The 14,852-nt window shown below is 46.4% G+C and overlaps 1 protein-coding gene across 3 annotated transcripts; it reads right to left on the bottom strand.

The window, feature by feature from the left end:
- Positions 1–10,740: 10,740 nt before the first annotated feature.
- On the bottom strand, positions 10,741–14,624 carry LOC147444484 (pentatricopeptide repeat-containing protein At2g27610-like). 3 transcript variants are annotated; one of them, XM_086527084.1, is made up of 3 exons: positions 13,933–14,624; positions 13,283–13,860; positions 10,741–13,195 (listed from the first exon to the last, which is right to left on the bottom strand). In XM_086527084.1, exons 1-3 carry the CDS (start codon positions 14,052–14,054, stop codon positions 11,106–11,108), a joined length of 2,790 nt encoding a protein of 929 aa, XP_086383210.1. In that variant the 5' UTR covers positions 14,055–14,624; the 3' UTR covers positions 10,741–11,105. The 3 variants fall into 3 exon arrangements, with proteins under 3 accessions (XP_086383210.1, XP_086383212.1, XP_086383209.1); XM_086527086.1 differs by having other exon boundaries at positions 10,741–12,892; positions 13,061–13,860; positions 13,933–14,619; XM_086527083.1 differs by having other exon boundaries at positions 10,741–13,860.
- Positions 14,625–14,852: the final 228 nt, after the last annotated feature.

Below are 14,852 nucleotides of genomic sequence, written 5' to 3'. Positions count from 1 at the left end.
TATTGTCTTATGTTTGAAAAGAAATGAACACATTGAGCTGTGTTTGTTGGTGCTGATTTTGTTCTTTTTAACTTCAGCATAATTATAGATCTTGTAAGTCAACCACATGCAACCCACTTGAGATTGCAGGTGTCAGTTTATAGATCTTGTAGCTCAACCATATATAGCCGGCTTGTATTGCAACATTTAAGGTGTATAATCTCCAACTTTACATTTACCTTTGAAACTGTTGATCTTATTGAGCGACTTTTATATGGAAAAGTTACTGTGATTAATGCTTAATTTTGAATTCGTTTTGGGATCCAGAGAAGTTTTTGATGTTTATTGATGAAAAATTGTGGGAGTTTCTTTTACTGATAAGATGGCTTCAAAAATATATTTTAATGATAATGCTCTTAAAAAATGGTCACCCCTCTTTCTTCATAAACCCGTAACTTGTTTTGAAAATTTGAATTGAAACGCCTCCCTTGTAATTGTAGATTTGTATCTGATACGAACTATCATATACCCTCTCGTCAAGCGCTTTGTAAGGTGTGGAGCATGCGAATGCATTCGTATGAGAAGGAGAAAGAGAGGAGAATAGGAGACTGGTGTGTGGGTGGAGCTACCACTATGAGAATGTGAGAGAGCTCCCTATTTTCTTCATATAAAGAATAAGGGAAGCTGTGTATAGTGGGCGGCCGGATAAAATTTGACATGTCCAGTATGGGTAACAGGTATGCCTTTACCTCAATAACCTCCCACTTAAAGGCGAGTGTGTCGATAAGTGAAACTACTATAAGACCTGGCAAAATATACATGAAGATGTGTGAGAGACTCTCTCAACCTACGTCGGTAGCCCTCTCAAAATACATGCATGCCGTCGTGTAGGCTCTAGCGATTTGCAAAAGCATGTATCTCTAATAGAGTGCTCATGCATATCTTGCAAGTATCCCAATAATAACTTGCATAATTTCTTGATACATCATGATAGTGTTAGTCATCACATGACTGACAACACCAACTACCCACTGCAACTACTATCTTGGGTCTTGACACTAGGAGGTTGTACATGAGACTCCCAAAGGCCGATGAAAACTGCGTGATATCTGTCAACCAGCCCCTAGTATCTGTATCAACAGTCAGTGCAACCTCTACCAATCTATCTGTAGCAGACACCTCAATGCTATGTGCATCATCAAGACTACTCGTCACATATCTTGACATCACCATATCAGTCTCTAGCATGAGTGTATCTCGTGCCCTTGAGCGGTTCCAACTAGGACTAGAGTATCTATTTGGCACTGATTGCGGAGAGCCTACCTACTACCAAGAGGCTATTCAGATGGAAGATAGAGTGAAGTGGGAGCATGGAATGCAATCTGAGCATAACTTGATTATGGCATCTGAGACTTGAGAAGTGACAGACTTGCCAAAGGGCAAACAAGCCTTGCCTTGCAAATGGGTGTATAAGAAAAAGTACACAGCAGAAGATCCCGATCGTAAGTATAAAGCTAGATTGATTGCTAAGAGATTCAAGTCGAAAAAAGGCATTGACTTTGATGAGATTTTCTCTCCAACAGTCAAGATGACTACATTGCGCCTTGGGTTGGACTAGTAGCCACCGAGATATGGAACTTGTTCAAAATCCGGGGATAAACAGCTCTCAACCAACAATGAAGCGCATAATCATATACGCAAGTAGTGAGCAAACATACTGCTCAAAACACATCCCTAGAAAAGCTACCTGTAAACTCTAATAAGTGCGAATAACATGTACCCGAGTCTGTAGAACCTATCGGAGCGACTCCGATATAGAACACCTGCAATGCCACATACATGAACAAGGCACCTATGGAGAAGAGAGATCACTAAGGTAGCAAGAGATAGGACATCTGAGAGAAATGAAATGAAATGCTATATTAACGTCTTCAAAAGGCCAAAATGACCTATGAGACCAAAAACTTACAATTGGTGAATCTGATACCATGTCTGAGTACGGAAATTACAAAGTTATAAAGAACTAACACTAAAACACTAAGGAAAGAGGAAATGGGGGGGGGGGGGGGGGGGGGGGGGGGAGGGTTGTGGGTTCAGATAAAATCTCTCATCGGTCGTTGTCGGATCTCATCGACCTCCTCCATGGTCAGTACTCTGGTTGGGCGTCTTGCATGTCGAGCTAGAGTGATCTGTATCTTCTGTTGCAGCCTTCGTCGGTAGTGGGAGACCCCCCGAGGTCGAGGGCGTCTGGATCTCCCAAGCTAAGTGGCTCGGTCAAGCAGCATACCTCTAGTATGAGTAGGCTCTGAGATTTTCTGTAATGACCGCTCCGTTGGCTCTCCTCTAGCTGGTGTAAAGAAATCTGTAATTCGTCTCTGAGATTGTCTTTCCCCTTATGTCCTCAGCAAGCTCTCCCTAAGTCTGTGCAGCTCTAGCAGGAACAATCCGAGACACCTCTAATCCTTGTATCTCATGACTCTAGAAAAAGGTCCTAAACCTCCTCTGAACAGGCAGTGGAAGCGGCTGCGTATCTCATAGTATGCCGGGCAGTGACATGTAAAGTGCAGCTCTGTCTTTGGCTCTAAGTTACATAGGTGACATATCCTGGCCCCTGCCAGCACCCCTCGAAATCGGCCAGTCTCAATCTGGAGCTGATGTGAGGATGTGCGTATTTGTCCAATAGTGCATCTTATCCCATGAGATAAGTGTATACCCATGTATGCAGGCCTAGTCACAAAGCCGTCCTCCATGAGTTGGAGAAGATGCCCTCTGTAGAAGGCCATCTTCGAGCCCAGCTCCGGTGTGGGCTGTATCCATGTGCTCCTGGTATCTAGCTGAATCAAATCCTAACGTATGAGTCTGGTGATCTCTGTCCGTATGAGAGACAAGGAGGGTGCATCCAAGGAGCATTGAAGCGGAGGTAATCTATGACTGAAACCATGCTGTCATCTGTCCATACCAACATGCTGTATCGCCTTGTAGAGCTAGTTGTCGAGATGACTCCAGGGCAAGCCGAGCGTATCTATCCCTAGGGAGATCCCATAGACTGTGCATAAAGGATACTAATGCCTCCACCGTGGGGGGGGGGCCTTGGCTTGGATAATCTCATGTGGTACTGAGGCCTTAGCCCGAATCATCCGAGCAATCATAGAGACCAAAGGCCTCTCCATACATCTCCATCCATCTGTGTTGCCAGATCTTCCATGGTGGTCTACTGAGGGTCCCCACACCTGAACTCCATAGAGCATAGTTGGAGTCACTAGAGTGTCAAAAAGCCAAAGCTTTGTTCACGGTTCCTGAAATTGAACCTGTGAACACATCCTTTCCAGTCCTCTCAAAGCTGCATATGCTCTCGTCAGTCTAGTCTCTGATGCTCTCCTTAGTGAAAACACCGGTCCACCGAAGACTACCCAAAGATAAGTATATGCATTTGTGTACTCCAAAGTCTCCTGGCCATAAGTAAATGTGGGTGCTGACCTCCTGACCATTGTGGTGTGGTGTTGAACACCATAACCTTGGTTTTCCCTAGATTGACAGACAATCCACTGTCACGAGCAAATGTATGCAGAGCATCCAAATGACATTGCATCCCCTCTGGAGAGTCAGAAATCAGCACAATATCATCAGCATATAGTAACAGCGAATCCATGTCCCTGCTAGCTGAGTCCCCCCTGTCCCCTTGACGCTCTACATAGTCAGAAAACTCAACTCATCCACATACATCCCAAAAAGAGTCGGGGATAGGGGGCATCCTTGCTTTACTCCAATAGTGGAGTGGACCATGTCAGACATTCCCTCAGTGGTGCGTACCCACCCCATCACTGTCTTGTATAGAGCCAGAATACCCCATATCAGCTCTGTAGGCACACCCATGTCCTGTAGTGTTCGTGTGAGTCTGGCTCTCAGCGCTGTGTCAAAAGCTTTGCGGAAATCCACAAAGCTACAATAGATCCTCTTGCCATGGTGTCTACCCTCCTCAATAATAGCTCTGAGTGTCAGAATCTGGTCAAGAGTGCAGAAACCTCTCCTGAAACCTGCTTGCCCTCGTGCTCTTATGCCCTCTCGCTCTGCCCATCTACTCAGCTCCTGCTCAAGAACGGATGCATATAACCTAGCTAATGTGTGACCAACCATGATGGTGCGATAATTCGCGGGAATCATGGGATCTCCTGACTTGAAAATAGGCACAATCGTAGACATACTCCAAGTCTCCGGGAAGCCTTCATACATGGCTCGATTAAACATCATAGCAGGAGCTCTGCAAGCATATCTCTGGCATGGATGAAGTGCTTTGCTACCAGACCATCATGATCATGTGCTCTCCTTGTCTTCATCCTGTCAATGGCTTTCCTTACCCTCTCGGCCGTAAAGAAAGAACATGTCTCCGGGCATGTCTCTAGTGTGTCCGGTAGAGGTGGTTGCCCTGATGCTGTGTAGAGAGATGTGGCATATTCCCCCCATGTCTCAGTGGAGGTGACCGCTGGTGGTGGTGAATGCTCGTGGAACAGCCTCCATGCTTCGCCCGAGTCCTGACTTATAAATAACTGATACAGATCCTGCTCTAGCTGAGATAGATAAGCCCTTTTCTTTCGTCGCACTAGGCAGCGAAAGGTAATCCGTGACTGTCTATGTGTGGTAATACCCATGAGCACTTCCCTCTGTAATTTGATCCTCGTCTCTCTACACTCCTCATCATACCAACTGTTCTTGGGCATGCTCCCAGATCGTCTCCATGTGGGCTGGCTGTGGGGATATGCCTCTGATGCTGCATCATGGAGCGTCTCTATCAGTATCTGAGTGAGTTCATCTAGTGGCCGTCCCGGCTCCTGGGTGCATAGCTGCATCCGTCTCCCTCATGAAGGTATACCGAGTGTGTGTGGGGACCTCTCCTAATGGAGCTGTGCTGAATTGAAAGGTCAGGGTGAAAGACAAGATAGCATGATCAACTGCTACTCCAACTGGCCTAGTACCCACCATGAAATCCTGAAAAAATGGAATGAGACATGGCTGGGCAATAACATATCCACTATGTTGGCACCATGTCGGTGTGCAAAGCAAGTAAAACCTCCAGCTGTCGAGAATCTTTGTAGGCCATTCACAATGGCCAATCTATGTGCGGTTCCCATATCTATCAGGTATTTGCCATATTCAGTGTATTCCTCATCTTGTGATAGTCTGGATAGACCCATCTCTGTGACATCCAGCTCCCTAAGCATCTCCTCGGAAGTATCATAAAATATTGTTTGGTGGTGGGCAGTCCTACCATTGAAATCCCCTAGTATGATAATGTCACCATCCTTGGAAAACTCCCATATGTCATTATCCAAAATAGCAAAGGGGGATTGTCCTCAGGTGATGCATATACTGGCGTACTAGGAGGAAAGTAACAAATAGCAATGTAGAGGTATCTGCCCGTCTCTGCCCTGAGCCTCACCCACATGTACCTAGCCTGTTCATCCTTGCGTGCTATATGTATCAGTGGCTGCAACTCCTCCCTGAATAGAACTACCACTCCCCCTTAGCCCCGTCCTCGATGCTCCAATCTGGTCTCATGTCTGCAGGCTGTCTCCCATCTATATCCGCTCACCTGTGGCATGGATTGCCCAGGTGCTTGATGCGTCTCAGAGTAGAAAATGATGTCTCTCCCTGTGAAGCTATCCTCAAAGGCCCCTACATCAAGGCAGAGTGACCCATTACAATTCCAGGTTGCTATCTTTAGTGTGGTCCCATAGGTCTCACACCGTCATGCGAGGCGTCTCTCCAATATCACCACCTTTCCATCCCTGTAAAAAGCAATCTTCCCCTTTCCCCTTGCTGCTCTAATTTCCGGCATTACTTCTTGCATATGAGCAATCTACAAGAGGGTGAGGTCATCTCCAAGAAAGATGCCAGTCTTCTTTAGAGTCGGTCTCTTCTTCAAAAAGTCCTTCGCTTCCATGGAGGGGAAGCGGAGAATGAGTGCCCTTTCCTTCAAGGTTTCTCCGTTGTTCCCACTTTTCTTAGTGCCCACTCTCCAAGCCCTCGTATGCTTTTGCTCGTTGACCCCCACCAGAGTCATGAGTTCTTTCACCTCTTTATCCACATTATCTTGGTCTCTGAGGCCACATATCCTTACGTGTAAGGCCCGCACGCGTCTCCTTTGCTCCTCTTCTAGTGTCAAGTTGATAATGGTTGGTGTGGGGGTGGGGGTTATTTCCTTGCCCTTTCCTTTCTTGACAATCTCGATCCATTGTTCGGCCTTTTCTGCTTTTTGTTTGGTCTTTGTGATGACATCTATCCACGAGGTCGTCATTTCTTTTTTTGCTCCCCCGCTTCTTTGATGGCCCGCATTTGTTCCTGGATCGTGTTAAGCTCTTCAATTACTGAGGGTTGAAGCTCTCCCTCTTCGAGGACATTCTGCGATCGCACCTCTGCAAGCTCTTTCGTGAGTAGTGCGATTTCCTCCTCTTGGGCCTTCACGCGATCCTCGAGTGTATGTATCATGCTTTCCTGTGCTGCCACGTGCGCGTCGACGGTCGAGTACGTTAATAGTACCTAGGAGGTGGCGGTTGATCTTGCTAATGGACTTGCTCAATTCTTCTTTGCATTTTAGGATGGCATCCTCCACCGGGTCATCCTTGCCATTCTGCTTTCTCATGATTGAAAGGCCACAACAGGAGAGGGAGAGGGGTTTGGGAGTTGCAGCGAGGATGCAGCAGGGGCAGCGGGGGGAGTATGGGGCGGGGGCGGGAGCAGGGGCAGCGGGAGCAGCAGCGCGAGGGGGTGGAGCAGCAGTGCACGAGCAGGCAGAGTGGGAGCAGTGAGCGGGAGCGGGTGCACGGCGCAGCACAGAGCGGGGGGGGGGGGAGAGAGAGAGAGAGAGAGAGAGAGATCTGGGAAAGGCTCTCCATGTTGATAACAAACTACTCATACAAGTGACCAACCTAGGTGGTCCGACATAGATCTGACATGCCCCAGTGGACAAACCTAAGGTACACATATTACATAATCTACTCCTGCACACGAGACCATTGACACGGTCTCCACATGGGCTGCTCTAGCCTCTTGAGAAAGTGAGGCTCTGGTGTGATCTCCTCCTAGCAAGAGAGCTGACAGTGGGAGACATGTCTCATGTAGAAAAAATGGAACACCTCCTCTTCAGTGCTTGCATCTCTGCTGTGGTGCTCTGCATCTGGGTGATCACATCCTCTCCGTGTAGATGCTATGAGGAGAAAAACGCAAGGGGGCTGTCCTTGCTGCCAAATCAACTGCCTGGTGTTGCTGCTCATGGCCTGACGACCGTAAGGGAGAGGGCTGGCCAAAAACGCTAGGCAGCAAGCAAAAGAAACGCAAGCCACTGTCCTCATCTGCCCTCTAGCCACCCTAGGGCTGTCCTCTAGGGCCACCCTGCATACTAGAGAACATGCATACACACCCATCCCATACTGCCCCTGCCCACTCCTGTATAGCTCCCAAAGTCTGGGCCGGCCAGGCAGCCAGCCCCCCACAACTGGAGAAAATAGGAAAGTGGGACAAGAAAGGGCATCGAAAGCTCTCTAGGCAATGGAGGAAAAAAAAAGGCAAGGCTGGGAAAATATTCCTAGCCTACAGGAACCTTGATGGCCATGGAGCAAAGCCAAAACCCAAGGCTAATCATGGCTAAACACATCCTAACATGAGAAAACATCTCACACTGGCCGAGCACAACCAAAAAACAACCCTCACTCCCTAACACCTGTCCCAGGGAGAAATTGAGACCGACTGGACAAATCTAGAGAGATGCCATAACTCTAACAGGACAGCAGTGGCATGTCCAGGTCAGGGTAGCAGGCACGCCGCCTTTACCCCGACACGCATGTGATACACCTACATATGTACAAAGTGTACCCCCCGCGAGCTTAGCCTCCTTGCCGTTTGGAAAATACACTCTCAAAACACAAAACCTAAGCCAAATACACAAGATGGTCTCCTTTCTTCCAATGCAAGCCTCGCCTTCTGAAAATTATAAGCACCCCAACCCAAAACACCCTGTGAGACAAATTGTAGAGCTTGGGCTTGGGATTACAAAGAAACGCCAACCAAGCCAACCAAGAGACACCACATTAAGACTATTTTCTCTGCCAAAAAACCTCCACTCTCAAAAAGCTTCGAGAACAACCCAAAACTCAGACCTCTCTCTCTCTTTCTTATGGCCTTGTCTCCAATGGGAGAGTCGTAGCTCCAATTTGTCCTGCACAAAACCCTAGCCTCTTCCCTTGATTCTCCATCAACACACATACATGAGAACTTCAACACTCTCATGCACCACTGTACACAAAAATGCTCGGTCAATGAGAGCACCGCAGGTGCGAGTATGAGGTGCTGGTTGCTCCTCTATCTGTTTGGTGTCTGGTGTGAAGAAATCAATAATCTCTCTCTTGGAATGTCTCTCTCCAGATCTCCTCAGTAAACTATTTCTGTGTCTGTGTAACTCAAGTAGATACAGTTCAAGACATTTGTGATCTTGATAGCTCATCACTCTAAAGGAGGGTCCGAAGCCCTCTCTCAATAGACAGTGGAAGCAACCCCGTATCTCGTAATACACTGTGCACTGACATATATAATGCATCTCCGTCTCTGGCTTTGTATGGCATAGGCGGCATATCTTGCTAGCTGCTGGTATCCTCTGAATCTACCAGTCTCAATCTCAAGCTGGTGTGAAGATGTCCGTAGCACACCGTAACCCATGACATAGATGTGTATCTACATAGCTAGGTCGAATCACAACCCCTCCCCTTTGAGTTCGAGAAGATGCTCTCTATAGTAAGCAATCTTTGTGCCCACTCTTGCGTTGGCTCTATCCATGTCCTTTTGATTTCCAACTCGGTCAGGTCTTGGCGAAAGAGTCTAGTAATCTCCACCCGTGTAAGAGACATTGATGGTGCATTGAGGAAGTACTGGAAGGGAGGCAAGTTGTCCATGTTGAAACCATGTATCCAGAACCATGATGACACCTGTGCATACCAGCTTTATATGTCCCCCTGTAAAGCTAACTGTCTGGAGGACTCTAGGGCCAATCAAGCATATCTGTCTCTAGTAGTATCCCATAATCTGTGCATAAAGGAGACTGATCAGGTAAGCGCCTCTATGTCCATAGAGGGGGGCTGCTAACTCTGCCCTGTGGCACGGAGGCCTTGGCTCTAATCAGCCGAGAGATCATATAGATATCAAGGGCCTCTCCATACCTCTCCACCCATCCTAACCCACTAAGGGTCCCCAAACCTGAATCCCATAGAGCATAGTTGAAGCTACCAAGGTATCAGAGAAAGAGCTTTGTTCGGGGTTCCCTGAACTGAACCTGCAAACACATCCTCACCAATCCTCCCAAGGCCACATACTCTCTGGTGAGTCTAGTCTCTCATGCTCTTCTCAAAGAAAACCTTCGCCCAATGAAGAATATCCCAAGATAAGTGTATGCATCTATGTACTCCACAGTCTCTGCAGTGTGGTGTTAAACACCATAACCTTGGTTTTATGCAGGTTTACAAAAAATCCACTATCCTCTGCAAAGCTATATAATGCATTCAAATGTCGTTGCATACCCTCCAATGAGTCAGAGATGAACACAATATCATCAGCATATAACAATGGAATCCATGTCCCTGCCAACTAGGCACCTCTGTCACCTTCTCTATCAATGTTATCAAAACCCTTATCTATATACATACTAAATAGAGGAAGTGACAATGGACAACCTTGTCTCACTCCAATGGTGGAGTGAACTAAATCAAATATCCCCTCTGGAGTAAGTACATGTCCCATCACTGATATGTATAGAGCCATGATCCCTCACTTCAACTTAATGGGCACTTCCATCTTTTGTAATCTGCGCATAAATCTGGCTCTGGGCACGGCTTTGAGGAAATCCACAAAGCTACAATCAATCCGTCTCCTATGTGCCCTACCCTCCTTAGTGATGGCTCCAAGTGTCAGAATATGGTCGAGAGTAGAGAAGCCTCTCTTGAAACCGCCATGTCCCGCTGCCCGTATGCCCTCGCTCTTTGCCCATCTACTCAACTGCTGCTCAAGGATAGATGCATACAACTGTGCCAATGTATGTCCAGTCGTAACTATACAGTAGTCCGTAGGATAAACCTGCCTTGAAGATAGGTACAATAGTAGACAGTCTCCAAGTCTCAGGTAGACCCTCACACATGACATGATTGAAAAGAACTGCAAAAACCTCCGCCAACATATCTCTAGCATGTATAAAGTGCTATGCTACTAAACCATCATGATCATAATCCCTCCTGGTCCTCATCCTGTCAATGGCCGTCTTTACCATCTCCGTGGTAGAGGAGGTACTCGTAGATGGGCATGGCTCATGAGGATCTAGAAGGGGTGTCTGTCCAAGAACCGTATATAAGGATGTTGCATACTGATCCCACACAATAGGGGAAGTAATCACTGGGGAGGGGAGTGCTCATGAAAGCAACGCCATGCCTCCCCCGAGTCTCTAATTAAGAACAACCGGTATAAGTCTCTCTCCATCTAAGCTAGGAACGCTCCCTTCTTCTGTCACACAAGGCGTCCAAAGGCTATCCAAGATTGTCTGCAATTGATGACCCCTAGGAGAAGATCCCTCTCAAGCAATGCTCTCGTCTCTCTACACTCCATCATACTGACTGTTATGAGGCATGCTCCCAGAATGGCGTCTCTGATCAGGCTGAGTGTGTGTGTGTGTGTGTGTGTGTGTGTGTGTGTGGGGGGGGGGGGGGGGGGGGGAGAGAGACGGAAACTTCATGCATTGAACAGTTTTTTCAGAACTTCTGGCAGCTCATTCGGTAAATCGTACAATCCAAAGATAACTCTCATCTTCAAGATGTAAAATGATGATAAGCTAGTCCCAGTTAACATAAAGGATATTTCTAGTATGGCCCTTGGTCAAGACTACTGGTGCTGCTGTTTATTCACAAGGGTCCTGCCTGGGCATTCATGGCCTGAACAGTCAAGACACTGCTTAAAAAAATTATGTACCAAAACAGCAGCTACATCTGCAGTATGACATCAGAAATCTAGTCCATTTTGGGAAGCATATATTCCTGTGTCTGAATGTCTACACATGCCTAGATTATACTCACAGCTATAACCTACTTCACATGGCTACTTTAGTCTCTGCATGTACATCTACCATCTTTAAACTGATGGACACAATATGTATCTGATAGAACAATTTCCCGTCTCTCAAGTCTGGAAATCAATTTAGCCGCTGAGTGACAGTCATTGCACATTCGGAAGTTCTTGGACACTCTAAGGGTCACACCTTGGGGAGTGCTGAGAAGACCAAATGCAATGGCCAGCTTCTCAGAATGTCCACACAGGACATCTTGCTTACGATCAGAGGACATAGCAGATGGTATCAAATCGTATTGTGGCACGTACCCTTCCTCCAGAAAACTGGTAGTCATGGACTTGACCTTCAACTGAATTTTTGCACTTAATGGATGAGTTGTGTCTCCAACTGTAAAGCTATGAATCTCTTTGTCAACTTCAATACAGGACTTTGCAGGCACTTTCCAAGCATTTGCATGCCTCCTCGCTCCTTCAAGCCTCTGACCCTCTTCCCATAAGCCAGTATGGGTGTAGGTGCTCGACATTAACGCAAACCCTGATGCATTTTCAGGTTCACATTTGACAACCTGTTCAAAGCAACGCTTTCCTAACAACACATTACCATGCCTTCGGCAGGCAGTGAGCAATGTTTTCCATCCTACTACATTGAAATCATGATGGATTGTTTCTAGTAAATCTTCAGCAACATCAAATCTTCCAGCAAAGCTATAGAGATCTACTAAGCAATCAAAATGCTCCAGATCTGGCCACAAGCCATATATCTCCGGCATGGACTTGAAGTGAGCCCAGCCCTCATCTACCAACCCTGCATGACTACATGCTGAAAGCAGGCCTAAGAATGTGACTTCATCAGGCTTCAGGCCTGCTTGTAACATGGCTTGGAAGTACTTGAGTGCTCCTTCATAGTCACTATGATGTGCATGTGCCCCAATTAATGTGCCCCATGCAACATCATCTCTTGAAGGCAGCCTATCAAACAAAATGTGTACATTTTCCTGGTTCCCGCATTTGGCATACATGTCCATCAGAGCACTGGCTACATGAGCATTGAATTCTATTCCACATTTTATGATAGTTGCCTGCATTGCCTTGCCATGATCTAAGGCTGCCGTGCTGGAACACGCCTTCAAGATGCTGAGAAAAGTAACATGGTTTGGCTCCACACCCTCCTGCTCCATTTTCTGGAAAAGGCCAAAAGCTTCTTGGCCGAGCCCGTGATGCACATAGCCTGCAATCACTGAGCTCCATGTGATCACATTCTTGTCTGGCAGTCTACTAAAAACCAACTTGGCGTTCTCAAGGCTGCCAAATTTGGCATACAAGTCAATCAGAATGTTGCCAATATAAGAGTCCAACTCAATGCCATTGATAATACAAGAATGTACACGCTTGCATTGCTCTACAGTGGTGCAAGCTTTCAAAGTGCATGCAAAGCTTACCTGATCTGGCAACACCCCCTGTTGTAGCATTTGTTGAAAGAGTCGCAACGCCTCTTCACCATGCCTGCAGTCAGTATATCCTCCCATCAAGGCATTCCAAGCCGCTGGACATTGCATGAGAGATGGGTTGAGCATTGCACCTGCATCAAGCAGGCTTCCACATTTGGCATACATATCAACAAGGGCAATACCCAGTGATAGGTCTACTGCAAAAGCCGATTCAGAAAGATATGCATGTACCTTCTTTCCCTGCTCCAAGGCTGCTATTCTGGCGCACGCATTGACAACACAGACAAATGTCACTGGATTAGGAGTGATGTCCTTTTGCAGCATTTCTTGGAAGATCTGTAAGGCCTCATGGCCAAAACCATGTTGTGCATATCCTGCAATTATGGCACTCCATGAGACAACATCTGGCTTTGGTAACTTGTCAAACACAAGCCGTGCATCTTGAAGACTTCCACATTTGCCATACATGTCAATAAGTGAATTACCAACAGACAATGATAAGTCAAAACCACACTTCATGATATGACAATGAATCTCCTCACCTATCTCTAACACCGAGATGCGACTGCATGCTTTTACAGCAGACAAAAATGTTATCCTGTCAGGCACAAACCCACCATCTCTCATCTTATAAAAGAGCCAGAGAGCTTCTTTGCCGTGTCCATGATGTACATAGCCTGCAATCAAAGCATTCCATGTAGCCAGATTAGGTTGCACTGCTCTGTCAAATATCAAATGTGCCTGGATTAGCTGCCCACACTTACTGTACATGTTGATTAAGGCACTGTTTACAAAAGCATCTGATTCAAGCCCATGCTCTAGAACATGAGCATGGGTTTGCTCACCCTCTGCCAAAGTTGCGGACATAGCGCAAGCTTTAAGAACTGTTACAGAAACATAAGAATCAGGCTCTATTCTAGCATTTTGCATTTCATGATACAACCTGATCACTTGATAATTTTCTCCAGACTTCGTATAGGCAGAGATAATAGCACTCCATACAAAAATGTTTGGTTTCGATAGCTTTAAGAAGACGCGATCTGCATCTACCAGGAGGTCTAGCGAGCTAAACATACGTACTAGATGGCTACAGAAAAATGAGTCTAGCTCAAGTCCATTTTCTGCAATAAACGTGTGCAAACCCCTTCCAATAGCCACATCCTTCTTAATTATGCAATCTTCTAGCAAATGAAGAAAAGATTCTGTGTGAACTATAGAAGCCAGCAAGTGACAGAGAGGTTGCGCTGCTTCAAGACCCCGTATAGGGTTCTGCGATTCAAAAGTTCTATCAGAAACTTCCAGCCGCAACGGAAATGTAAAGGCACGATCCTTGTGATCAAGCCTGCACAAAAAACCCAATTTAGAGTTGCACGATTGGATGCAAACAGCCGAAACTTTTGGGTTTTTTGCACACCTGAGATTGAGTGGCAAGCCAGCATCCTTGTAAGAAGTGGAAACAGCGCCTGTTAATCCACAATATTGTCCTGACTTGACAGGTGGAAGCTCCAAGCAAGCGCTATTATGGATGGTTTGCATTGTTTATGCTCACGAAAGAGTGGAGCCTCCTTCACACAGCTTGGATGTCACCCTTGTTAGCATAAGTTGCCCTCCTTACGGGGTACATTCCTTAGCGCATGCACAATATAGACCACAACTCTGTCTAGAGCTCCTTTGCATGTAGCATGCACATACGAGCCATGAGCTCTCTCTGTCGACCTGCCTTGCACCTCTTTCTGAAGCTCATGAACCTCATTGACTAGACTTGCTTGGAATGCCAATCAGAGCGCAATTTTCCATTCGTGGAGCAAGTCATACGACAAGTCATTGAGAAGAAATATGCATATCCAGCGCTGCTTTTCATGGGCAACTAAGACAGCTTAGGTGGGAGTTGCTCGTCTGCTACTTGATGCTGTAGATGAGCTGCCTGTGCCAAGTCCATCTCCATCCTGCCTTCTATTTGCCTATCGACTAGAAATCGGTCATGGTTCTGATGGACGGCTCTGGTTTGTCTTCGCCCATTTCGACAGACGACGTGTTTTGGCTGGTTACAACCAAGCCTTAATCCTTTCCTAAAGGCGGGAGAACACAATCATCTACAGACAATTTTCTATTTTCTTTGCTGTTTGGCTTGTGAAAACAAGTTGAGTGTGGGTTTTCTGATGAGATACCAATTGAGATTACTTCAATTGGAAATTGAAAGGGGAAAAGGAGAGTAGTTGAGATCAGTTTCTATTTTAACAAAAATAGAAGCTAGTAGAAATAGAAGCTGTTTATTTGATTCCCGAGACAAAATTAACAGCCCCCAATTAAAAGAAAGATTCTTCCTCTCTTTAT

Source organism: Adiantum capillus-veneris, chromosome 13 (assembly GCF_014529385.1).
Source record: "Adiantum capillus-veneris isolate H3 chromosome 13, ASM1452938v2, whole genome shotgun sequence".
NCBI lineage: Eukaryota > Viridiplantae > Streptophyta > Polypodiopsida > Polypodiales > Pteridaceae > Adiantum > Adiantum capillus-veneris.
This window is presented reverse-complemented; position numbering and strand designations above follow the sequence as displayed.

Coding starts and splice junctions, on each gene's coding strand:
- LOC147444484 (XM_086527083.1), bottom strand. CDS start 14,054: ATGCAAACCATCCATAATAGCGCTTGCTTGGAGCTTCCACCTGTCAAG. Junction 13,861..13,932: donor GGCTTGCCACTCAATCTCAG/GTGTGCAAAAAA, acceptor TTTTTTGTGCAG/GCTTGATCACAAGGATCGTG.